Source organism: Crocodylus porosus, unplaced genomic scaffold, assembly GCF_001723895.1.
Source record: "Crocodylus porosus isolate Cpor-Errol unplaced genomic scaffold, CroPor_comp1, whole genome shotgun sequence".
Taxonomy (NCBI): domain Eukaryota; kingdom Metazoa; phylum Chordata; order Crocodylia; family Crocodylidae; genus Crocodylus; species Crocodylus porosus.
In genome coordinates this window covers 36,842,391-36,868,932 of record NW_017728949.1, presented here as the reverse complement: position 1 = coordinate 36,868,932, position 26,542 = coordinate 36,842,391, and the positions used below count along the sequence as shown (strand labels likewise).

The following is a 26,542-nucleotide window of genomic DNA, read 5'->3' as shown; positions in this document are numbered from 1 at the left end:
ATCTTGCTTGGATAGAGAAGTAAAGGGGAGGGGGACACATTCTAAACTTGTATCCATCTCATCTTTCATGAGATGGTCTATCCAAGCACCTAGTACTTAAAACAAGATACTCCTGCTCCTTTCATTAGGGACAATATAATGATGAAGATATGTGGGCGGTCATTCTTGGTAGCTGCTCTTCAGTTCTGGAACTCTCTCCCCCTTAAGGACCATCAGCCCAAGCATAGACATCTTTGGGAAGCATTTTAAGACCTTATTTGGGCAGGATTTTATCAGGTGCAATTATTTTTTGAGGACATGCCCAGCACATAGATCCTCAGTGTGGGGGGGTGAGAGGTAAAGAATTAGCAGATGGAACACCTGTTTTGGAATGAAGTGTTCTCCTTAGCAACACAGGCACTCCAAGTGTCCACCTGTGGTTTGTGTACCTTTTCTACATGAGGAGTACTCACTGACTGCAGATGACCATTCAAGGAGACCATTCTGGTTCAGTGGTACTAAAGTGATTAAGTCACTGGTAGACAACAGGGTGAAACCATAAAAAAAATAGCACCCCACAGATTTTATTCTCATCTGGAAGCAGACAACAGAAAAGACCATCTCAAGCAGAAACAAGGCTGGGAGGAACCAAAGTGCAGTAGAAACACCCAGTCCTTTAAGCCCAAAGCACAAAGGCGGCACTTGGATATTTAGGGATAGTGCTAGCCAAAAAGTTTATGAACTTTGTGCACATTCTACTGTATGTACCTAAGACAATCACTCAAAGAATCACTGTTCAAAACTATGCTTTTATTATTATGACCACATTAATGTTAATAAAAGGATCATAATATTTTTAAATGAGTTAAAGTCACTAGTGGATTTTGAGAAACAAAACATTTTAAAGTAAGTGTCCTAGCTCTTTTCTTTGTTTACCTTTATCTTCCTCTTATGAAAATCTTAGGTTATATAACCCTTGTTTTACAAAATAAACAGCCACTTTAAAAAGAATGTAAATGTTCAAAATACAGTACAGTGCAAGTATTACAGCACAGTGAGCCCCCTCAAATGTAAGAATTCCTGGACAAGCCATTTTATTTTAATCTAGTAAAACACTTCAAATTTTCACTTTTTACTGAAAATCAGGTGCAATCTATACTTCCAGTTATGCTTCTAAAATAATTAAAAGAAAATTAAAAGTAAGATCCTTTTGGAAATCCTTACTGGGCTGATGAAAAGAATTAAAAAAAAAAGTCAGCTCAGTAAGGAAAAGAAGTCTGCTTTTTTAACTGTACACCTTATTTTAGAAAAACAAATTAGAGACAAACATTTCAATGAACACAATAAAAAATAACTAAGAAGTGGGTAGAAGCAGTTCTGCTGCAAGGATGCTACACAGATGGATCATGAACATCAAGAAAAGTTTAAAGTAAGAAAAAAAAAAGATCAGACTGCTACCAACTCTAGCTAATACATTCTGAAAACTTAAGGCATAGAATATAGTGTTAAATAAAATCTGAGAGAAGATATTTTTTAAATGAGGTTTTAAACTTGTACCTCAAAATATAGATTGAGGTGGCATAGCTATATTTTAAAAAATAGATATTTTAAAGAAAACCCAAGCTACAAATATCTTGTAGAAATAATTCAGCCGTTACTCCATGGTTTTTTTTTAATCCTAGTACTTCAGAAGCATGTGAAAACAGGCCCTGTGTCTTAGGACTACCTTGTTTTTCTGCTTATTCCTCAGCTGCAACAATAACATAGTTTGGGAAAGAATAATCCTTTCCACTACAGCTAATTAAAGGTAAACACAAAATTATTAATCGATACAACAAATAAGACACATATGTAAAAAGGCAAAGACTTTTGGCGATACTTTTTACTGTTCTAATTGCACGGCTGGGATAGATTTGGACAAGTTTTTGAATGCAAAGCACTTTTCATCAGGTCTGAGGGAAACAGCAGGCACCGTAATGATTAAAAACAGTATGAAGGGCTATAAAAGTGGAAAAAAAATATCCAGCAGTAGCAGACAAAGTAACAGAAAAAAGATCATTTGATTACTGGGAGATCAAGCACTTTCAAAAGAGAACATTATTACCTATCATGTGACAAAAGATTTTCAAAAGTTGGGTAGATTATAGTATGCTATGAAGTCAGTATCAGTGTGCAGTTTTTGGTTCTTAATGTTCGGCCACCTTACGAATTTTTGTTCCCAGGCTCACCTTCTGAAAGCATTTTTTAATTTTCTCTTGAGTACGAGGATAGTGAGGTCAGAAAGGGAATGGCTGTCCTGTGAAAAACACGCTTCTACTAGTGTTTGTGCATCTGTCTCTTACATTTTTCCTATCCAAGTTCATTCTGGTACATAATTTCTGTCTAGTTTTACCCACATAGTTTCTATGAGAGCATTTAGGGTGCTGATCAGATATACTGCACCATATTTTGGGGAAAGTAATGTTAGGATCCAAGGATTCTGATGGGCTTCTTGGGGGGGGCTGCTTGCAGTAGCACTGGAGATGTGTTGACAGGTTTTGCATTATTAAAGCTCAGTGCTTGAACATGGGGATCTGGGACAGACACTGCATAAACCGGTTTGAGCCAAATCAGTTAAGTCTGATGCTACATTCTACGACATTTATCTTAAAACGGTTTTGGCCATTTTAAAACTGGTTTAATATGCACTGAATGTCTGTTCTGTTACAGGTTCAAACCTGTTTCTAATCACTTAAACTGGCTTTTGCGTAATGTCTGTCCCTAGCCAGGCAGTTTACTTCTGATGAACCAGACAAGATAAAAGGTTGTTTGAAAACCAGGAGAGGAAGAGCTGGGTATATTTCTCTCAAGGTACGATCTTTGTGGTGTATAAGCTGTACAGGCAAACTTTCTATGAGTCACAAATGGTTTCAGTGTAGCTCCTATGAATCCTGGTAGCACTTCAGTGATGGTACCAGAGTTGGATATGAAGGGTCTGCCATGGTTACCTTGGGAGCATACAAAAAGTTTCTGGGGTAGAACAGGAGGGGATTAGTGAAAATAGTTTTTCCTGAAGCTGGTATGGAAAAAATTGGTATTTTCCAGTTTCAGAGCAAGTACTGATATGGGGGCCCTTCCAAAGTTCTTTACAGTACTTCATTTCAGAGTTGTCTGTTGGCCTAATTAAATGTAGTCTTGATAGATGACTTTTGTCCACTGGCTTAATTTGTTGGATCTTAGGGACTGTATGGCTTTACTCTGAGGGAGAGAGGCTGTAGTGGTCTTGGTTTATTAAGAATTTCACTGTTAGCTTTCTTCCTGAAACAGTAGATGTAGTAGTCCAATGTATGGTTTTGTCTGCTGGGAGATGTTCAGTCCAATTTTTGTTGTTGTTGTTTACTCTATCTGTGGTGTCATGGGGGCTGTCAGAGGTGTTTCTATACTGGCCGTGGAAGTATTCTTTCAGGCCTAGTCTCCCAAAGAATTCTTCTAGTTGTCTGCACTCTATTGTCAGGCTGTTTTTCTGGACAGAAATTCGGGTCTTTGGAAAGTATATGCATTTCAGAGTAGGAAAGTGTTGTGATAAGTTAATGATGTCAGTGGTCTAGGTGTTGCTATCCTGATTCTCTCCTGTGTTGCTTATAACTTGTGTTTCTAAGTAAAGCCATCAACATTACAGGTCATAGAGAAAAGTAGGATGCTCCAAATCTCAGAATAATTTTCGATGCGTTTCCCAGATGCACCAACACACTTTTAAATATAATAAGCTTTTAACCAACAGCTATGTACAGAAGTATTTTTTCTGTAAAAATCAGACCTTTGACAGAAAAAAGCAGGTTGGTTATCAAGTGGTGGTCAAACTTTCTGATTTCCTGTGCAGTTAAGGACAAAGAGACCACTGATAATAATATAATCCAATTCAGCAAAACTAATAGATTTTTATCAATATACAAACTCAACCCTATGTTAAAAGGGGAACACGACTGTTTAAGCACCCTGGCAAAGCTTTGAGGAAGCCTGCAAAATACCTGTTACAAGCCAATGTTTTCAGAAGCTTGTTGTCAGGAGCAACAATTTAACTCAGAAGATAAAATGGCTACATTAAGCTTTTGACATGAACCTAAATAATTAAGGAAGCCATCTCATCCCTTTCTGTGCCATTAAATTACAGTAATCATGAACACATCAATCTAATACATTTGTCAAGTGCCACACTAATTCTGGTTTGTCCTCCCAATTTAAAAGTCTTACATAAAAGCTAACACAACACACACAAGCTAGTCTGCAATATAGAAGTTAACTCGTCTCTTTGAAACTATGGGAAGTTCAACAGGAATTCTGCATGACCAAAAAACAAGCAATCAGAACCAAAATGGGCAAGCAAGATTTACTTCTAGATTAGAATTTCAACTGTAGCCTTTTCTGAATTTGTAGAGCCAAATTAAGAACTCCAAGACCAGGAACATTTTAATGCAATCTAAATTAAGAGATCTGGAAGACTGCTTGCGTGTAATGAGGTATTACTAAATATAAAGAGTTACACAATTGGACACAAAGCATCACATTTTCATTCTAAAATTCCCTTTTCTCCCAGCATTTTTTTTCTGATTAGAAAATGTCAATTTTTCAAAGTAGAGGAAAAAATGATGCATTTCAATGGAATGTTATACTAGAAAAAGATTCAAAAGGCCTTTTCACTTTATCAGTAAGACTAGTCTTCATTTAGAAATTTAATTTTAAAAGAAGAATGATACTATATTATAAAGTATGGAGAAAAAAGTAATTTCCCCAAGAAATTTTTGGATTCATTTTTGTTCTGGTTCAGAAGGAAACCAAATTTCAAAATTTTACGTTTTCCATTAAATGAAAATTCCAATTTTAATTTTCCAATTACTCTCAAAAGTATTAATACAACACCATTTTTTCCTAACATAGGCACATGAATATTTATTGCATGAACATTATGTAAAGACGATAATCTTACAATTGTATCTATAATCCTCCATTCTTACCCGAACCAAGCTACTACCTACAGCACTAACTTATAACTGATTTCTGATAGAGGGCTCAGCGGAAGCAGCAGCAACCTGCGTGGAGAGTCCCTGCTAAACTGGGGCTTAACACTTTCTTCTGGAGATAAAAAGCAGTGAAGGTACGTTTCCTTTCTGGTTTTCATGAATGGTGCATTTGATTTTTTTTTTTTTTTTTAAAAACAGCTTGCTTTTGCATTACAGGTTTAGGGTGCCTGCTGCCATGCAGGTAGGCCAAGTCCCCTTAAAGAGTCCTTCAGATAACCCAAACAATAGTCTGTAAGGGGCCCGAGTACCTGCAGCCACTGTCTGGTTTGCTCCATTGGGAGTCTCTCTCTCAGTTCTCATATCACAAAACAATAATCCTCGGTAGAAACAAATAAGTACAGCAAACTTTTACCCTTTTCTCCAGGCAGCAGGAGAGGGCCACATTTGTTCTGGCCCTTCCTAGAGGCGAGCTCTTCTGGATTCAGTCTGTTTCCTGACTACAAACTGCTCCTTCCCCCAGCTCACGAGCCTTGCTTGGGCTTAATTACTAGGCCTGGGCGAATAGGAAAGTATTTGATTCGGATGATTCGGAGGACAGTGATTCAATTCAGAGATTTAGATCACTGTCCCAAATCGATTTGACTGAATCGGCTTCAGAAGATTCAGCAATTCGGCCATAGACCATAAACCGGGGGGGGAGGGGAATCACTGAAATACCTGTAACTGTCATTTTTTGGGAAAATTTGGATGAAAACAACAGGGATAGTTAGGTCGGTGCTGGTTAAATCTCTGTCTGTCCACCTGTTTCTGGACCAGCTGCTCGCCCCTCTTTTGCTCAGGCAGGAACAGCTCAAAGAAGTGACAGAAAGGCTGCAGACAGAAGCTTATACGCTGTTTCTATGCTCTTCCCCCAGAGCACTGCGATTGGGAGGGGACTCAGGGAAAGATCACAGTCACTGGCAAGCTACAGATGGCAGACCCCTATCCCCTTCTCAATTTCTGTTCCCCAGAAAGGACTGCCTTTCTAATCTTTTCCAAATCAATTTGCAGGTTTTTTTTGGTCTCCTGATTCAATTCAGATTTGGTGATTTAGCCTCCAAATTGGGCCAAATCTTCTCCCAAGTGAGTCAGTGATTGAAGCTTCACACTCCCCTACCAGCTACCCCAAGGCTGGCAGTCCTACTCTCAAGGCCAGAGAGTATGCCCTGCTACATACAGATTAAAAAAACCCAACAGTTAAATTCTAGCCGTATAACTTTAATGGATATACTAGTGGTTTTCAACTTTTTGGACTCCAGGCACCCCTCTATAACTTTTGTGAATTAAGTGGTACCCAATTTGAAAAACGAACATATATATTGCAGTTCTTATCTCCCTGCAAAGGCAGTGGGGGTGGGGTAATCAGCCTGAGCTGCAGCCTCAGACTGTGCTTATCTGCTTACTTCCTCACACTTTCAAAAGGATCTGACAGCACCTCGGGGTGCCACATCACCCTAGCTGAGAATCACTAGGTAATACCAATCTTCAGAAAAAGAGTATGCAATTATTACAGAACTAACATGTTTTTCTTTCCTAAGTATTTGAGGATTTATTTTTTCCTATTTTATAATCTTTTCTTTTGTGTGTTATAATTTATTTCTTCTTTGAAAATAAGATGTAAAATAAGCAAAAATTAAAATACAAGTGTTCGCACACATTCAAACAGGCTTAGCAGGAAAATAACAGAATAATAATAAGAAAAAAAAGAAATCAACGTTTTTGCAGAGAAAGCACAAAGGACTAAAAAGACTATTATAGCTTCCTAATTGCAAGCATATATGGAGACAAATGAAAACAGAAATGCTTAACTATTTATTGAATAAAATAAATCATCTGAAGCTTACCTTCCTCTCACAATATTTTCTTGAAGAAGTTCATAGATAATATTTTCTATATTAGAAACATTGATCTTATTGACAAGACCATTGATTGACTTCTTCAGGGCTTCCCAGCTCATCCTTTGATATGCTAAGCTATTATGAAAACATTATAAAATTACTAATATCAGTAAATCTGAGGTACCATAAATGTTTACTACTAATTTCATTTCACTACAGCCCAAAACACCAGTGTTTATAACACATTTCATCTTCCCCAGCTTTGATTCCACAATTGTACTGATCAACAGGGATCCTGGTTTTCCCCCATTAAAAAAAAAAAAAAAATTGCAAATTCTCTGATTAAAACCCCCAAATCCATGATTAAAATGAAAGGACCCTTGTTCCTCCCCCTGATTTACCCCACTTCCCCACACCCCCTGACCTGCTGGTGACCCTTACTCCACCCCACTGTCCCCTGATTCCACCCCCAGCCCTGCCAGAGGGGGCCCCCAGCTGCCAGGGATATGGGGCCACAGTCCACTGCCCTCAGCTGGAGTCGGCGGCTGCTGCAGCAGAGCAGAGCCTGGCTCCCTGCTGCTACCTGCCTTCTGTGGGCAGAGAGGGCAGCTCCCCACCACTGCGCACACTCCCGGGGGAGTCAGGGGAGACCCATGCCCCCCAGATCTGTGTGCAGGCTGCCTGCTGCAGGCTCAGACTTCCCCCTGTTGCCTTCTCCTGGGGTCTCCACAGCCCAGTGGGTGCAACCCGTTACTGCAGGGCAGAGTGGGGCCCACACAGGAAAGCTGCCTGCTACTGCAAGCTCTGCGCTGTCGTAGCAATGCATCCCCTACATGCAGGACTGCAGTAGGGGGCACACCCCTGAGCTGCCACCCGCTCTGCTGCTGTGCATGCAAGGAGTACGTAGCCAGGGCAGCACAGAGCTTGCAGAGGCAAGGAGCCTCCACAGCCCTGCTGTGCCCTTCAGTGCTGGGTTACACCTGCCAGGCTGCAGAGGCCCAGGAGGAGAGCAGCAGGGCAGGAGCCCAAGCTCACAGCAGGCAGCCTGCGCCTGCCTCCACCCCATGCATAGATCTGGGGGGCACAGGTCCTCCCAACCCCCAGGAGTGTGCTTAGTGGTGGGAAGCCAGCCTCTCTCACCCGGCCTTCCAGACAAACTGCCCAGAGCCCCATCCTGCTCCCTGCTGGGGCCCTACCATTGCATATTACAGTCCCGCTGGGCCCCAACCCCCACACACGACCCAGCTGGGTAGCAGCCCCAGCCCTACCCAACTCCCTCCTCTGTGCCCCCCCCCCCACTTATTGAATATGTCAGATAAAGGAGAAGACAGCTTCTAATGAATAGTTATTACATCAATTTACATTCCAAATCTTGGTCTCTTATAGCAAAACTTTAGTTTTGCTTTTTTGTGCTTTCCTTCTTCAATAAATATTGTTAACTGTGAAATTTTAATTTGACTTGCCTGTTCTTATCAGTAATTTGCTCTTGCATCATCTTCAGCTTTGCTGGAGGAATGTATGCTCCACCAGTACGGGTGAGGATTGGATCCAAATCTTCCTTCCTCTTCTTTGAAGGGGGTTCATTTTGAACAAATGAGTTCTGGGATGATGATCTTTCTGGACTTTTTCTATCAGGTGAAGGTAATTTTCGCTGTTTCCTCCGATCAGAATCCCTGTCTGCCCTCTTCTCTTGATGCTTCTCTCTCTCCCCACTCCTAAAAGTCAAGATTCCAGATTTTAGAGTAATGGTTTTGTTGTCAACTGAAACAGTAACTATCAAGAGCTATATTAACAAGCATGAATACAATTTTCCATTTCAGAAATATTGATGCTAACCTTGTTTCATAAGTTTTGTGATCATGTCTTCTTCCTGAATCTTCTTTATCATACTTGCCATTAGAGTAACCTCTGTCTCTGGAGTACCGCTCATCCTCTTCAGATCTATCCCCAAATCACAAGCACAAGTCTTTAATATATTCTTATTTCACCTCTGATTTATAAGTGCTGTACTAGCCACCTGATGTATATTTAGTAGTTGTTCCTTGCAAACTTACAAATATTTGAAAATGTTGGTAGGTCACATTTTTCCACCAATGACTTGCATTTCACTATTAACTATACAAAGAGAGTAATATATTTTATAGACATAGGCACAATACTTTTGATTTTTATTTCACTATTGATTTGAAGTGTGTACTTTCCATCTTGAATACAAGATGGAAAACATACTTTATAAACCCTATGCTACTGGAGGGGAAAAAAAAATCAACAAGCATTTCTTTAATAATAGAGTAATCCTAAGGACTTGTAGCAAAAAGAAAATTTATGATCTGCTGAATGAAAGCATTCACTTAATTTAGTTTGGTGGGGCTGCTAAACATAATATACATTGGCATAATTGTTTTAAACACTCTTGTACTGGATTTGCTGCAAATAAAATGTGAAATTAAAAGAAAGTTACCAAGACTGCATCTCCTGCCTTATATAAATGGTAGACTGAACATGAAATGGCATTTCTAAGTCTCCCACTGGGATTCATAATCTTGCTATAAAATAAAAATTGGCAAAGTAACATAGGGACCTCAAGCAAGAGACTGAAATCTATTTTCCATTTAAAATATTTTCAGTATTTAATGTTTTAAAATTATTAGGCATGATTACTTCATTTAAAAATATTTAATTACAAATCCCCCCTACACACAGACACTTGCTGCATCAACAACTGCTGTTTCCCATTTCATTAATAAATAAAAAATATGTAACAAAACACATTTAAGTTTTATTTATCTAATTTTATGTGGATAAAGTTAACACAGAATTTTATTTACCATTAAAGAACTACTAAATAAATAATTTTTACCTATCTTCTGGAGAGGCACTTCTTTGGCGAGAACTGTAGCTTTCTTTGTTTTCATGACTGGAGCCATGCTTAAAAAAAAAAAAAAAAAAAAAAAAAAATCAAATTACTTTAAATGATGATACTTCATATGCAATATATATTTACTGACACACAATTACCTTTTAAGATTAAAGATTATTTTATGTAATCTTTTCCTCTTCCACCTCACACCTGTTATGTCATTCCCCATACTTTAAACAGATGCCTAACTACATAGTTGTTTGACAGTTATCCATTCTTTCCTACCTCTACAAAACCATCAGTTACTTGCTTTTCCCCATAATATTTTCCCAACTATTTCCCAAATGATCTCTCTCTCACTGAACTGGTGCTACTGCCTCGAACTGCATTTGTTCCCTTATATTGTGCCCTTATTTCTATAGGTTCTGCATATTTCTGTCATTTAAGCAATCCAATAAAGGCAGTTTTCAAAGGACTCGACCTTTGCAAATAATGCTGGTTATGTCAAAAAACAAGAAATTAATAGCAAAGTTTATGAACCATTCAGAGACAATAAATAACTCTGAGCTTCACACAACAATTCCAAGTTGTCAAAAGCACAACCCATCTAAGTTAATCAGAGAGGTTCAGAAATTAATTGTACTATAGCTAACAATTTTGGAACACATGTCTTTTCCATATAAACATTTCTCTCTTTCCCTTGTTGATTATTATTTTTGGATTCATCAGAACTAGAAATTAATACCACTGAAACAATAAACTAGAGAACACTTCACTTTCATGCAGAAACTTCCCACAGGGAATTGTTAACAACATTCCTGGACTAGAATTCTGTCTCCAATACACAGATAATATAAAATTACACTCATGCCATCTGTTTGAATGGCACTGGGCTCGCTAAACATGTGGCACTCTGGATTTGACATCATCTTGCAGCCAGCCAAATATAGGTTTAGAAAGTCAACTAACAGAATACAAGTAACGACTCCTTCTTATTAAATGTCCTCCTAGTGGACAGCCATACCAAATAATACTCAAATACTAAAACATAAAGAAAGCACTATCTTTTTATTCCACAGAGCAGGAACTATACAGTAAGCACTGCACATCAGGACTCCAGTTCTCACTGAGACTTTTAGGCAAAACAAATGCAAACATAGATTGAGGCACTTTTCCAACCAGGTCCTAAAAGGGCAGACTTGCCATGGCTGAATGAACTAGTACTTTAATTTATTGATCTGCTCCCATATGTTCCAGAATGTCAGCATCTATTTTTAAAAAGTCTGTTTCCTGTCTATACAGCTACAAGATATCACCACTGAAGTTTTAACTAGGATAAAACAACACAAAAAACAAAACAAGAAACACAAATATACCCCAAAATGCAATGGTGCAAAACAGGCCAGTTGCACCAGTGCAACAGAACTACAGTGGGAGAAGGAGGTTTGCATTGGGAAAAAAGCAGCATAAATAAGTCCTTAATATGGTAAGTGATACACGTCTGCTAAGCTGGCAGGGAATCTTGAATAACAGCTCTGAGATGCAAAATGCCCCAGGCATGTCAACTGATACTGAATTTAAAAAACAACTGATATTAAATACTAAATTTCACTGCTGCTTGGGTAAGAAGAGGAAGAGAATCATACTGTGGGAACTTGTATTCTCATCTGCAAGCTAACTGAGAAGGAATGCAGTGCAGCCAGCACACATTGTTATATTATAAATATTCCCAAGTGTCACCACATGTCGGCAACTCAAATAGAAAAGCACTACTGCTCACCTGGCTGCATAACTTTTCCTACCAATGGTAAATAGTTACCTGGTCCTTCCAGAACAGGAATCAAAAACATTAACAGAGCATCAGATGTAAGTCTTGAATTGGTGTTGCCTGTACTACACTTGTTTGGAATGTGACTGCAGGACTTCAGTCTATCACAGACTTTAGGCTAATGACTTTCATAAGTCACTAATGAAAAAAGAATTCACACACACACATAAATAAAGTCTAATAACATGCATGTATTTGAATGAAGTTATAATTGTGATGAACAGAAGACAGACCTCTAAAATGAACACTTTCTTCCAACAACAGCTTTTAGAAATGCCACCAGCTAATATTTGAAGCAAGACTGGAAGAGTATTTAATTTTTTCTGTAACCATTTAGTTTGGAAAACACTGAAAACATTATTTGGATCTCAAATGTAATCTATTTTTTCATTATTTTATTATTGAGTTGCACTTAAAAAACCCTGAGTTTACTGTTCTTATGATCAACCGTTTGGATACACTCTGAGAGTGAAGTAACAGAATGTTTAACTGCATATTCAGCAGAGATAGCAATATGAAGCTATTAACCTTGAGAAAATGGTTTTCAAACTGAAGTTCTCTTGCAAGTATATCTTAACAGCACTATATCAATCTGTTCCAATCCATATAAAATCCAGATTTTGAAATAAAAATTTCTTAAACAATTAAATCTAACTAATGACAAAACTTGTTTAGAAGATCAAGAAATAAAGCCGCCATCAACTCTGAGATCATACTTGCATCTTTACCTATACGTACAGAAGTCATTCTCGATGTAATCATCACAAATTCTGGAATGATGGGATCAGTTTATTCAAGTCTCTCATTCCTTTTCCCTCCTATCCCTGTTAATGTGATCACCCCCATAATTAGATTCCATATATGGAAAACTAACAAATTTATAATTGTCCACTTATACAATCTAATTGGCAGGTTGTGTTCAATTCAAAGTCACCTTGGATTTGCATAAATACAGTACTAGCAGTTAAACTGGATGAGCATTAAAAAGACTGATAACATATCAAACAAAAGCCAAGCTCAATTTTCCCATAAGAGCAAGATGTGTGTTTATAAGATGATGAGAGAATGAATAAGAAATGGACCAACACACTCCAGTGTCATTACTATATAAGCAATTTAAGACATCCACAGGTAACAAAGCCAGATCTTAAGCTGGGCAGATGGCATAAACCATTTGCCAAATCCCATCCACTGAAATAGCAAAGGCAAAGCTTAAGCCAAATTAAGCATGACAGCAAATTTGTGGGGGGGGGGAAAAAAAAAACAGCCTGTGCTCAGCTGTTTGCACCTCGTACAGGCCTTACTTAGAATGCTTAGCAACTATAATAGCAGCCTTGAAAGTGATAAGCCATGGGCAATGTAACTGCCCACTGTATAAACTGGGCATTTTCTTATTACCAAGCAAGTCTGCTATATTGACTTTAACTGTACGACAAACAAACGAACAAACAAACCACAACTTACTGTCTCCACATACGCAGTATACTCTGTTTAAATGCATAGCCTCAGGATTAAAAGACAGGCTACGTACATATCCAGACAGGGCTGTTTGGGTGGGGAGGAGCGGGGATGAATTGGGGTGACCACCCCAGGCCCTACACTTCGGAGAGCCCCGCAGAGCACAGTGGCACGGCATGGCGATTCTGTGCTGCCACTGGCTTCACTTCTGGCCGCTTGGCACTCCCTCGCCCCCAAATCCACCGCTGAATCTGGTGCATCTGGCCAGTTGCCACTGCCCCCCACCCCCTCCATCTGCCGCTGGCTTCCTTATGTCTGGGGGCATGGGCCCCACACAGGCTGATTTGCCCCAGGACCTGCACCCTGTTCAGATCATTTCTGTATCCAGAACATGCACTTATCCATATAACACTGTAATTACACAGCACTATCAATGTGGTAGTATTAAACACACTAACACTAACAGCTAGTTAGTATTAACTAACTAGCTCCTTTCATTTTCAAGGCTTCAAGAAGTAAGTTTCATTGGTGCTATTACAAGCTTTGAAAAATGAAAGGAGATAGTCACCACGAAACTAATTAACTCCTGTCATTTTTAAGGCTTCTAATAGCAGCCTTTTGACAGCTACTTCCCATTAAGTGTTTTGTGTGCAGTTAAAGTACTATTAGTTAAGAAGTATACTGTTATAGTTGCACTTCACATACAGTTTGCAAAGTGCACTTCAGTTGCAGAGTAAATACGAAGTCTGAAAGATCTCTACACTTAACCAAGATGTAGATTACCAGTGCTTGTTATAATATCAACAGGCAAATAGAGACCGGCATTTTTGTACAGTGAAATGAATTAAGCACCAATCAGGTACATATCTAAGGAGCTCACTGTATTTATTATCATTTGACAGAATGATGAGAAGCACAGAATGACTACTATACAATAGGCATGTCTACATGTGCACTTTACTGCAGAGTTGACTAATTACCTCCGTGGTAAAGTGTCACAGTCTACCTGTGCACCCATGTTAGGGAACAGTAAACTAATCAACTCCATCATAGGACAGTAGCACCTGAAATGAGTATTATCCTATGGCAGAGTGTTTATGCATGCTCAAACATGAGTAGACTGTGACCAGGGCTGGCTGAGGCACAAGGATGCTACAGTGTGGGAGATGCATGCTGGCTATCCTTGTGCTGCAGCACGTTATGTTCCAGGCAGCCCCTTTGCCACCCAATGCTGCCACCCAGAGCCTGGGACTGACCACTTAGGTTCCCTGTTCCAGGTCAGCTGCTTCTGAGCACAGTGTCTTCATGTGGGCCCGGGATTATCCCAGGCACATACAAAGGCACTGCACCTGGGAGCATCTGACTCCAGTGCAAACTGCACTGAAGGTTATCAGGGCATATTAATAGCTTGTGTAGACACACACAGTAAGACTAAAATGCTGCAATTATTTAGCTTAGGGAAAGTACTGTATTTTCTCATATACAGCAAACCCCCCACCCCCTCCAAACTGAGGTGCATTATTTAAGCAGAGAAGCTGTTTTCTTTGCTGGAAGTGAAGCAGCAAGTGAGATGTTGGCAGCATCTTGATGAGGCTTGCGATAAGGAAACATTTTATTTACTAGAACGTACATAAAGAACTACTTACAGTAAAGTAGTTAAATCTTGCTCTGCCCTCTGCAAGGGTCCGGGGTCTAACCTTGTGTGACAGAGTAAGTGCCGCTGGAAACACAGAGCATCCAGGGAGTATGCCATACCAGAAAGTTTCTGATGTCACATTTCTTGGGAGTAATTGCTCCTAGGAAGGAATGCCCCCGTAATGTGTCCATGTCATGTAGCCACAACTCTTAAAAAAATCTTTTTGTCCTACATTCTGCCTTCCAAAAAGCATTTGTGTGTTTTAGTTGGGGGGTGTGTTATATGTAAGAAAATATGATATGAACAAAGGATTTAACTGAATAGCCAAAAATGAAAGGGAGTGTGTGGAAAGAGGGAAAGCTAGGCTCTCTCATTTATCTTTTCTCCTAAAATAAAACCAAATGCATACATAACAAAACTGAAACAATTTTAAACTGGTAAGAGGATTTTTGTTACACATATACCATGTGGCAACATCATGTTATAAAGTTATACTTTATACAGTAAATGTATCCAGCCAATTCAGATGGGATTAAAAAAAAATTAGAAATTTTATTTCAAGGTAATTCCATAGTATTCCATATCACTGCAGGTGTCCATATGAAAGGTCACACTACAATCTGAATATTTTCCTTATTGGTGCAACTAACATCTAAAATAACTAAGAGAAATTTTAAAATATTTCCCTGTTAGTCAGTTTACTTTGTACTTTTCACAACATTCTTGGTACGTACACCATGTTTTCTAGCACTCTAATCACTTCCATTTCTCTCCAACATAAGTACTCCCTGCAACCAGTGCTGCCAAGTCTCATAAGAAAAAAAGTGGTACTGCCTTTAAAAACCAAGTCCAACCCATTTCAAAGAGAGGGGAGTAGGGGTGCTTAATCAACCTGCAATTCTCAAAAAATTAAAGCGACTCCTAAAAAAACAAACAAAAAAAAACCAAGCCCACTTCCACTTACTATAAGCTGACTTGATAACACTGTCTGCAACCTATATGCCTCTTAAAAAGCTACAACCTAATCTAGACACAGTACTCTAGTCTAGAACTTGTATTGAATAGAGTGAAAGAACTAGTGACTTACATGCAACAGACTTTGTTAATACCTTTAACATGCCATTCGTATAAGTGTACCGATATGTCAGTCCATATTGTACTGTCACTGATAAAAGGAAAATTGGCATTATTGGCAATTCGTTTTGGCTGATATAGCTGATAATGTTGTTGATAAATGGTGCTTGCATGCATGCAGCAGCAGCATGCACACAGCCAGCACGGCAGCTTGCATATCAACGCCTGGCTGGTGAGTCTATTGTTGGGGGGGAGGGGTGGTGGGAGGGAACAGGTGTTGGGGGGAGCAGATCAAGGCCCCTGCAGTGAGGGATGGAGTGGAACAGCAGCAGGCACTGCTCAGCTGGGGCAGGGCAGGGAATGGGACAGAGCTGGGAGCGGCTCATCTGCAGGGCAGGGCTCTTGCCACTCAGCACACCCCCAGGGGAGGCATAGAGGGACGTGTGCCCCTGCATCTGCGCGCAGGGCAAGGGCGGGCTGTCGCTGTGGGCTGGGACTGGGTGCAGCACTGGGCTCTTTCTGGCAGGGGGGTTGGGAGGAGAGGCTAGGAGGAAGGACTAAGGGGAGGTGGGGCTTCAGCCACCCCAAATTTTGCTATAGCTTCCCTTGCAGTACTGCCACTGCCCACCCTGAGCACAGCCCGGGCCCCAACCCACCCTAATACAACACACCGATCCAGGGGGCACATGCCCCCCATGCCTCCCCTAGGGGTTCACCGAGTGGTGGGAGGCATCCCCCCACCCAGATAAGCCATTCGCAGCTCTGTCCCACACCCTGCCTCAGCTGTGCAGCCCACTGTACCTCTCCTCCCTCACCGTAGTGCCTCAATCTGCCTTCCCCATGTCCTTGCCCTTCCCCTGAACAGACTTACCAGCCAGATGCTGTTCTCTAAGCTGCCGGGCTGCATATCGGCAATCGGATCAGTATTGGCCAATATGGCTTGTTAATAATTGGACGTTGGTATTGGCCCAAAAAAAATCTTCATTGGTGTACCCCTAGGTATTTGCTTCTTTTGCAAAAACAGCATATTGTTAACTAAAATTCAATTTAACAGTTCACTATAATCACCAGGTTCTTCTTTGGAGAACTGCAAACTATTCTATCTTCTCCCAATCTGTATATTTGATTATGTCTAAATGAAGTACTTTGCACATATCTTCTTGAATGTCACCTGGTTAGCTCTCTGATTTAATCAAGATCATTTTGAACCTTAATCCTATCTGCTATGTACCCAAATTAGAGTAATCTAGTAATATATAGTAAAAGCTGTGATGACCAGTATAAGTGGGGAATGCGGCGTGCCAGTTATATAAAAATCTTGGTTACCTGAGCAGGGGCTTGGGGGCAGATGCAGAGCAGCAACAGTGCAGGGTGGTGGGTGGTAGCAGCAGCTGGTACGTGCAAGCTTCTCTTCCCTCCCCCTCTGCTTCCAGCAAGCCAGCCAAAAATTCCAGTTAATAGAAGTGCCGGTTACTAAGATGCTAGTTAACACAGATTTTACTCTATATAGCAAATGTGCATTCAGTTCCATTACTAGTGAAGATTCTCAACTAGCAATGACAGTACTTTGTTTGAACCTCACAGGCCATGATTAAACAGTACTAAACACAGGAAAAACAAAATGAATAATAAAAGTTACAATACAGGTAACACATACAGAACTGATGCTTATAAGAATCACAGATTTCATAGGATTTCTAAGGTCAGAAGGGACCTACTTACATTGAGTCTGACCCCCTGCTCTGGGCAAGAACAAGCACTTGGGTCACATAACCCCCGCCAGGTGTTTGTCTAATCTCCTTTTGAACACCTCCAAGGTAAGGGAAAGCACCACCTCCCTTGGAAGCCAATTCCATATTTTGGCAACCCTCACTATAAAGAATTTCTTCCTGATGTTCAATCTAAATCTACTCTCCTTGTTTATGGCCATTGTTTCTAGTAACCCTGAGGGGCACTCTTGTAAGCAGAGTATTTCCTATTCCCTGCTGACCCTCCCAATGGAGTTTGCAGACAGCCACAAGATCACCTCTCAGCTTTCTCTTGCAGAGACTGAAGAGATTCAGGTCCCTCAATCTGTTTTCATAGGATCTTACTTGGAGGCCCTCAACCATATGTGCAGCCTTCCTCTGAACCCTTTCCAGGTTATCCACATCCCTCTTGAAGTGTGGTGCCCAAAACTGGATGCAGCACTCCAGCTGTGGCCTCACCAATGCCACAGAGGGGAAGTATCACCTCCCTAGACCTGTTCGTGATGTACCTACTCATGCAAGAAAGCATGTGGTTAGTCTTACTTATTATGCTGTCACATCGGCGACTCATGTTCATTTTTGTGTCAACTATGACTCCAAGATTCCCTTCCACTGCCATGCTACTCAGAATGGTACTTCCCAGTCTACAGGTATATTGGTGATTCTCTCTCTCCAGGTGCAGCATTTTGCATTTACCTTTGTTAAATTACATCCTAATCTGATCTGCCCACTTCCCCAGTCTATCCAAATCCACCTGAATTCACTCACTTCCCTTTAGTGTGTTTACTGTATCCCATAGTTTGGTGCTGTCTGTGAATTTGGATAGTGTGCTTTGTACACCCTCATCCAAATCACTGTTGAAGATACTGAACAGTACTGTTCCAAGGACAGAGCTGGTTGGGGGACGGCACTGCCCACATCTCTCCAGGTAGAAACTGACCCACCTACCACCACTCTCTGGGTTTGTCTTATAAGCCAGTTTTCCACCCACCTGAACACCTTTTTAAAGTCCAAGTAAATTACATCTACCTCTACTTCTGCAACTAAGCACTTTGTGACCTGGTCATAAAAAGAGGCCTGGCTAGTCAGTCAGGATCTGCCTGCTATAAACCCATGCTGGCTGCCCCTTAACATTGCTTTACCCGCTGGCCCCCCACAAATGTGATCCTTTATGATTTTTTCTAAGGTCTTGCCAAGAATAGCGGTAAGGCTAACCGGCCTATAATTACCCGGGTTCTCCTTCTTCAGGATAGGGACCACACTGGCCCTTTTGCAGTCCTCTGGGACCTGTCCTGAGCACCACTAGCACTCAAACAGTTGTGCCAGTGGTTTTGCTATGACACCAGCCAGTTCTTTTAGTACCCTTGGATGAAGCTCTTCAGGGCCTGCCAACTTAATTATGTCCAACCCCTCCAAGTGCCCCTTCACTAGGTCAGCACTGACTGTTGGTGGACTGGTATCTCTCTCACGCCAGACTAAAGTTTCATTGGGAGGTGTGTTTATATCGTGTCCAAGAACACAGATGCAAAGAAAGAAACATGAACATTTAAGAGTTGTTTGGTTATCAACTATAGCATTTATTCTTTCCTTCATGTTAGTCATAATTTTTATTCAAGTCTGGGTATGCTGTATTCATGTAGAGTAGAAGACAGACCCCTACATAATAAATTCACATAAAAACCCCATGTAGCTGGTAAAATGCAGACAGATTACCCGGGGTTATCAGATGGCAGGCAGGTTATAATGCAAATAACCTGTCTGTATTTTACTAGCTATATTCATTAGTTCAACACTCCTCCTCCCCCACCCCCATTAGTTCAACACTCCTCCTCCCCAACCTGTCTCTCACCTACTGTCTCCCAATTCCTCAGATCCTCACTGCAAAGCATTTGTATTTTCACAGACTTGCATTTCACATATTGGCTTCTATTCCACACAGGAGAGCACACAAACACCAACAGACTCTCTCTGTTGCCTGAAAAAGGGTGTTTGTGCCCAAAATCTTGCAAAGAACAATTTTTCCAACTATTTAATTTGTCTAAGAAAATATATCACAGCTACCCAAAGATCTTCTCTGCCTACGTCCTTAGACCAAAACAGCTATAACCAAAAACCCTAAGCCTTCAAAATACTTACATTCATTTGTGCCACTCTACTTTTCATCATTTTTTCAGCTTATTTGTCAAGTCCTGACTTTGTACTGAATTCAAAATGTGGGCCTCTTATCAAATATATTTAATCTGCAAAGCACAAAAGATAAAGCAAAACCTTTAACTAATGAAACGAGTGACTTTTAAGATTAAACTAGAACTGCAGACATGTTATGAGTTTTAGAGGTGCACTGATACATCAGTCCCATATCAGATCCACACTGATATAAGGAAAAACGACAGTATCAACAGTTGGCTTTTTTTGGCCGATGAGGCTGATAATGTGACCAATAAATACCCCATGCATGCGCACAGCTGCAGCACAGCCAGAAGCACAGTGTGGCAGTGCGAAAAGCAGCTGGGTTCGGCTGGTAAGTCTGTTGTGGTGGAAGGGAGGGAGGGGGGAAGCAGTTTGAGGCGCTCACAGTGAGGTGGAGGGACTGACGCTGCAGCAGAGGCTGCACAGCTGGGGCAGTGCAGGGCATGGCACGAGATGGAACTGTGAGCAGCTCATTTGGGGAGCCGCAGCTCTTGTTGTGGCATGCACACCTGGAGGGCAGAGGGGGCATGTGCTCCCAGTTCTGCATGGGGCAAGGGTGGGCTGCTGCAGTGGGCTGGGGCTGCACAGGGCTATTCCCGGCAGGGGGTGGGCCAGGGTGCGCTTGGGACAGGCAGTGGTGCTGGGATGGGTTACAGTGAATTTTAGGGTGGCTGCAGCACCACGCCCCCATTGCCCCATGCCCAGCACTGCTGCCCCCAGTCCTGAGCACAGCCTGGCCCAGCCCCTCGCTGGGAAGAGCTCAGCGCAGGCCCAGCCCCAGCCTACCCTCACTCTACACACAGATCCAGGGGCATATTCTCCCATAATCTGCCAGGGTGTGCAGTGGCAGGAGCCGCTCCCCACCCCCCAATGAGCTGCTTGCAGCTCCATCCCATGCCCCACCCCACCCTGGCTGGGCAGCACCTGCACCTGCCCCTGCCCCACTCACTCCCTCACCATAAAGGCCTTGATCTGCCTCCCCCACATGCCCCTTCCCACCCCTTCCACCACAACAGACTTACCAACCAGAGGCTGTTCTCCATGCTACCCAGCTGCATAGTGGCAATTGGATCAGCATTGATCAATATGGCTCGTTAAAAGTCAGCCATCAGTCAAAAAAAAATCTCTATCGGTGCAACCCAAATGAGTTTCTTAATATCTTACAAGAAACATCTCAGCAACGTGTGGCCTTATTATGTAAGAAAACTAAAAGTGAACTTAAGTCCCAGGGATTTTTAAAATAAGAAAAACAAGCATTATATCTGCCAAATTCTCGTAAAATAAGATTCATAATCCTGCAACAACACAAAAACATATGTAAGCTTTTCTGAATTCAGTACTTTCTGACTTCAAGAACCTACAAATAGATGTAATGCTATAATTAACTTTTCATTGTAGAATAACCAGAATGATTAGAAAGATCTCAATTCCACTCCAAAACGAACATATTATTAATTTCCATTCTTTACACTCCCCACAAAGTACAGACAAGTTCGCAGTGCAAGGCCCCTTGCTGCAGTTTTTTCATGCTTCTGATTATACAAGTGACCAAGTTATTCCCTCAATGCTCTCATCAGAGCAAGGAATTACATTTTATTCAGTGGTGTCTTGATGTAAAAATCTTTGACAGCACTGCTGAAAAGTCAATAGCTCAAGATTTTCTCAACTGGTTTTCATTTCAGTATTTGTGTTTTCTGACAACATGTGACAGGTCACAAAAAAACATAACTGCTTTAAAAAAAAAAAAGGCTGAGGATGAAGACTGGTGGCTAATTCCAGAGAAAAACCCTTGCCTCCACCACTTTCCTTCTCCACTTGTCTTTTCTAGTCTTGGGATGTTTTCTGTACAGGACTGACGTGATTCATCTTTAAGTGAGAGTAACTAATACTATTTGTCTAATAGCCAGATATGACCCAAGATGGCACTTGTGTTCCCACCAGCTATATACCTCCTTTCTGACACTAATGATCTACCTGACCAGGAAGGAGGCTCTGGTACGGAGGACCCCCCCAAGGATTATGGGGCTATTTTCCTGTCTCTGGTCTTTTTACGTTTCCAGGCCGAGTTTCACTGGACAGTGCCCACTGGGTCCTGGGACTCATGAAACCAGTAAGCAGTGTCCAGTGTGTTCTGCTTGGTGTCTCCCTCATTGCTTTCATTTTGAACCTCCGACCTTCACTCCCATCTCTGTTTTGTCTTCTATTTGTCTCACAAATTCAGTTAACGCATACACAGGCTCCTCTACTAAGGAGGCTCGGCACCATTGCTCGGTGGGCATAAAACCCATGTTCCCAATATGTCTCGAATAAGCCCATCTCTGACAGGAGTGATTTAACTGACCAGGAAGGAGGCTCTGGCTGACCCCCAGGGATTGCAGGGCTGTTTTCCTGTCCCTGATCTGTTCATGCCTCCCGGCAGTTTCACTGGGCAGCGTCCCCTGGCTCCTTGGACTTGTTCAAGGGCCAGCGGGCACTGTCTGGTACACTCTGCTCAGCCCCCCCACCCCCCGAGCTCGATTTAAACCTGCAACCTCCCCACCCGCCTGTTTGCTCTTCAGATGCCCCTCGAAGCAGCAGACACGTTTGGAGCAACCTCCCCTCACCAGCCTCCCGGGCCGCAGGGGCTGCTGCAAGTCACAGGGGCTCGGGTCTGCCTTAAGGGCGACACTGAAGAAGGCACGAGTCGGGGACCTGCCGGGCTCGGAGGGAAGGAGGGGGCCCGGCCGCAGCCAGGCAGAGCAGAATGAGGCAGAGCAGAGGAGAGCAGGCCGCAGCGGCGACCCCAGGGTCGGACGCGACCTCCGGCCCCGGCGTCCCCAGAGGCCGCCGCGGCCGATGCCAGCGCCGACGAAACCAGACCCGCAGGCCCTCGCCGCGCAGTGATACTCACCGCCGCCATCGCACCGGAAAAAATGTCACTTCCGCTGCGTGACATCACTAACCTGTACTTCCTGGCGGAGCTCTAGCTTCAGGCCCCGAAGCGAAACACGAGAAAACAGAAACGGGAAGAGCCCGCCCAATGGGGGAGGCACGTTCTTACGTCACAACATGGCGGCTCTCGCAGGCTAAGGGGAGGAGGGGCCACTGGGCGAAAACTACATTTCCCAGCATGCAGGACGCGCGGCTTCGTCTGGGGCTGTGCGCTGCGGGCCGTGCGGGTCGGCTGGGCTAGCTAGTCTGGGCATGCGCCGTGCCGTCTGGCGTGGGGAGTATCGGCTCTCCCGGGGCGGGGCCTGCCTAGCCACGTGCTACTTCCCGGGAAGAGGAGGGGAACGTTGCTCCATCCTCGTCCCTGCTCTTGGGGGGACTTCACTTTCCAAGGTAGTGGTTACCAGGGGGGGTCACCGGGAGTCTCCGAGAGTGCCCAGAGCTTCCCTAGTTGGGGATCTGGAAGTACAGCTCTGTATATCACCCCTTGGTACCTTTCCATGTCCTTTCCACTAGAGGTGCAGCCATACATCAGTCCTAGACTGCGCTCTTTCCCCACCGTGTTAGCACAGCCAGGCCTGCAAACATGACCTGCAACATAAGCCAAGCATAAAACCCCTCGAGGCCTGCCCTGGGCTTTTTGAGTTCTGTGTAAAGATTATAAGAATATCATCATCATCATCAAAATGGCTTTATTATTTTTCCACAGTCCAAAAGCAAGTGAAAACTCTGAGCTGGTGCTTTCTGAGCCTGGCTTGAATCTAACTGTGGGCAGCCTAGAGTCTAACAAGGCTGAGAACCCCAGTTTAGGGTTTATCCATCCAGAGGAGTCAACTGCACAGCATTTCTCAACCCGTGGGTGGCAAGAATATATGAAAGGGTAATGAACAAACTTCAAAAATGGATTGTCCTTCAAAGGTGAAAAATGGGAAACAGTAGCTTTTCCCTTGCAGGCTGCCAGAGCTCAAGCTTGCAAAGGGCTGCTTGGGGCCCCCCATGCCCCACACACTGGGGGTGGGGGGCACATCAGGTTGGGTGTATGGGGCACTGGGTTGGGACCTGGCTATCAATGTTTACAAATGGGTCCTGGTACAAAACAGTTGAGAACTACCAAACAGGATAGCTCTTGCTTTGGCATCACCACCATGGCAATGCTGTAATAGCCATTCCAGGCTATCTCCCTGGAAAGGGATGCTTTAGTTTGGGATAAAAGTCATTTTTATTTTGGAGATAAGCACACTTCCTACATGAAGGAATTTCTTGGAGCTATCGCAGAACATTATTGCACAATTTCCCACAATAGATAAACCCACTGATGTGGGGAAGAAATAGATCGGACAGGTAGAAACAGCTGCCATTCTGCATTCATAAAAGAAATTATAGTGTGGTTTCCCTGCTTTACCTGAGTCAGGCTAGGGTGTTAGGTCTATGTTGTGTCAGGGTTGATGGTAGTCTTATGTAGTGTTTAGATTATGGTAGTGTTGGATGGTTTGCAAAGGGATGATCCTGCCTCAGGCAGGGGGATGGACTACATGACTTCTGGAGGTCCCTTTCAGCCCTGCTTCCCTATGACTATAAATTATTTAGTATAAAAACATAAACTGGTCTGGCTGTCTTCAGGCATTTCAGCTCCACTCTGTCAGAAAATATATGTGCGTGTGCATGTGACTATGTCACAGAAGATGGGGCACAGGCAGCACCGTCCCTAGGGGTTCCCAGGGACAGGAAAACAAGCCGTATCAGCAATCTGATTACTGATATGCAGCCCAGCAGCTTGGAGAGCAGCATTCAGCTAGTACTCTGTTGGAAAGGGGCAAGGGGAGAGGGAAGGAGCATGGCGGGGGCAGGCTGAGTCCTGTTGTGAGGGAGTGAGTGGGGCTGGGGCAGGGCAGGCACTATACAGCTGGGGTGGGGCAGGATACAGGATGGTGCTGCAAGCAGCTCATCTGGGAGGTGTGGGGAGGAGGGAAGGCTCCTCCTGAGATTGGCCCTTGCCACCCGGGATGTGGGGGAGCCGAGAGAAGTGCTGGCTGTGCCCCCCTTGAGATTGATGCCGGCTGGGGAGTGGGGGTGCTGAGAGAAGTGCCAGTAGGTACTTAAATTTTTGCTGCTGGCTCTTCCAGGGTCAGTGATTGGCTGCTGGTGGGACATCACCCTTCCACCCCTCCGTTGGTAACTGGCCACTGGGGAACCCCTCCACCCCAGTCAGTAATCAGCTGGTGGTGCCCCGCCAGATTCAGGAGACACCAGTCGCCCATGCCCCCAGCCCTTTCCCCCACAACAGACTTACCAATCTGACACTGCTCTCCTCCCTGCTGGGCTGTGCTCCTGGCCCACCTGCATGTTGCGCTGTGGCTACACGCATACACGGAGCGTTTATCAGCCACATTATCAACCACATCAGCCAAAAAAAGCCAATTGCTGATAATGTAAATTTTCCTTCTTTGGTGACAATACAATATAGGACTGAGGTATCAGTGCACCTCTAGTGGAAAGGACATGGCAAGGTATAAAGGAGTGATATATAGAGCTGTGCTTCCAGATCTCCAAGTAGGGAAGCTCTGGGAGAGAGGGAAACAAGAAAATAGGTAAGGAGGTAGGATAAAGGCAAGTGACAAAGGGTTCACAAAATAGGCAGAAAAGGGCCTGTGTGGGAAGGAAAGGGGGGTATAGCAGAGCAAGCAGGACAGAAGAAGGGGCTAGAAAGTAGCAGGAGATGGAAGTAGTGGTCAGGATAGCAGAGGCATAGAAAATTATGGTGTACTTATGTACATACCAGATACAGTCATAAGTCAGTTAACAGCATGATACAATGCAAGTTCCAAATTCTTTCTTGTTAAGTTTATTTCATCTTTCACTGTCTTACCATGTACTTTGTAACTTAAGTGCACTCCTGTTAACTATAAAAGCGCGCTCCTCTTAACTGCATACTCACTCTAAAGCAGTATGCAGTTAACAGGAGTGACAGATATGACGTTACACTTAAGACATGATTAGCTAGTTAAATCAGATCTTAAGTAGTAACCTGGCCACATGTTCAGTCAATTAATGGCATAATAAAATAAGGAATAAGCCAAAATATGCACAATAACCTTCTGGCTGGTTCTTATGGACATTAATTGAATGTGTGGCCAGTGTTCCCAGCCTCTGGAGCCTTTCGAGACTCCAGTGCATTCCAGAGGCTGGGAACTCTGATCAGATGACCAGGGCTCCCAGCTGCAAGACTGCCAAGCCCCACATTGAGGTTCCCAGTGGGAGGAGCATGGGGAGCCAAGTTCGCTACTTGGTGGTGCAGGGAGAGCCCAGGATCAGGTTCCCTGTGCATCAGCAATATGATGCAATGGGGTGTGATGCAATAGGATCCCACGATCATGCCTTCTGCACTTATGGCATGACAGGAAGTGTAATTGTTGGGATCTCACACCAAATACCATGGTGCCTTTAATTTAACATTTGTTGGGGGCCTAGTCCAAAGGAGGGCTACGCATATGATCAGAGGTCTGAAGAGCAGGCCATACAAGGAGAGGTTGAAAGATATGAGACTGTTCAGCCTGAAGAAGAGAAGACTTAGAGGGGACTTGGTAGCAACCTATAAGCATCTAAGGGGTGCACATCAGGCCCTGGAGAGCAAGTGTTCACCAAGGCCCCCCAGGGGAAGAAATAACAGTCATTAACTCCTAGAAGATTGCTTGTCAAGGACAGTCAGTGATGTAGTGATAGCAGTTCCCGAAATGGGTAAGAGAAACTTTGAAAATACGAGGCATTGATCAGTTTGGGGATTGTTTACGCTACAACACTGACTGTGCCAGGTACTTAAGGAGAATTCATACAGTGCTGTGGTATTAGCAGCCTGCAACTAACTAGTGCCTCTCTCCTAATACCTTTGTTTCAGGGCTCCTATTAGAAGCCTTGAGAATGAGGAACTCTTCTATATGTGTCTCTACTACATTAAATGAGCCATGTTTAC

The 26,542-nt window shown here is 43.0% G+C and overlaps 1 protein-coding gene across 3 annotated transcripts in view; it reads right to left on the bottom strand.

Moving 5' to 3' along the window:
- CWC22 (CWC22 spliceosome associated protein homolog) overlaps positions 1-22,598 on the bottom strand; it is a 78,196-nt gene extending 55,598 nt beyond the window's left edge. Inside the window, exons 1-6 of one of the 3 annotated variants that reach the window (XM_019554280.1) lie at positions 22,538-22,598; positions 19,594-19,697; positions 9,714-9,781; positions 8,690-8,800; positions 8,317-8,568; positions 6,860-6,988 (exon numbers count right to left, since the gene is read on the bottom strand). In XM_019554280.1, coding sequence (XP_019409825.1) covers positions 6,860-6,988; positions 8,317-8,568; positions 8,690-8,800; positions 9,714-9,781; positions 19,594-19,623 — 590 coding nt within the window. In that variant the 5' untranslated portion in view covers positions 19,624-19,697; positions 22,538-22,598. The remainder of the gene's footprint in view (positions 1-6,859; positions 6,989-8,316; positions 8,569-8,689; positions 8,801-9,713; positions 9,782-19,593; positions 19,698-22,537) is intronic. The other 2 variants (XM_019554278.1, XM_019554279.1) reach the window with 2 other exon arrangements.
- Positions 22,599-26,542: the final 3,944 nt, after the last annotated feature.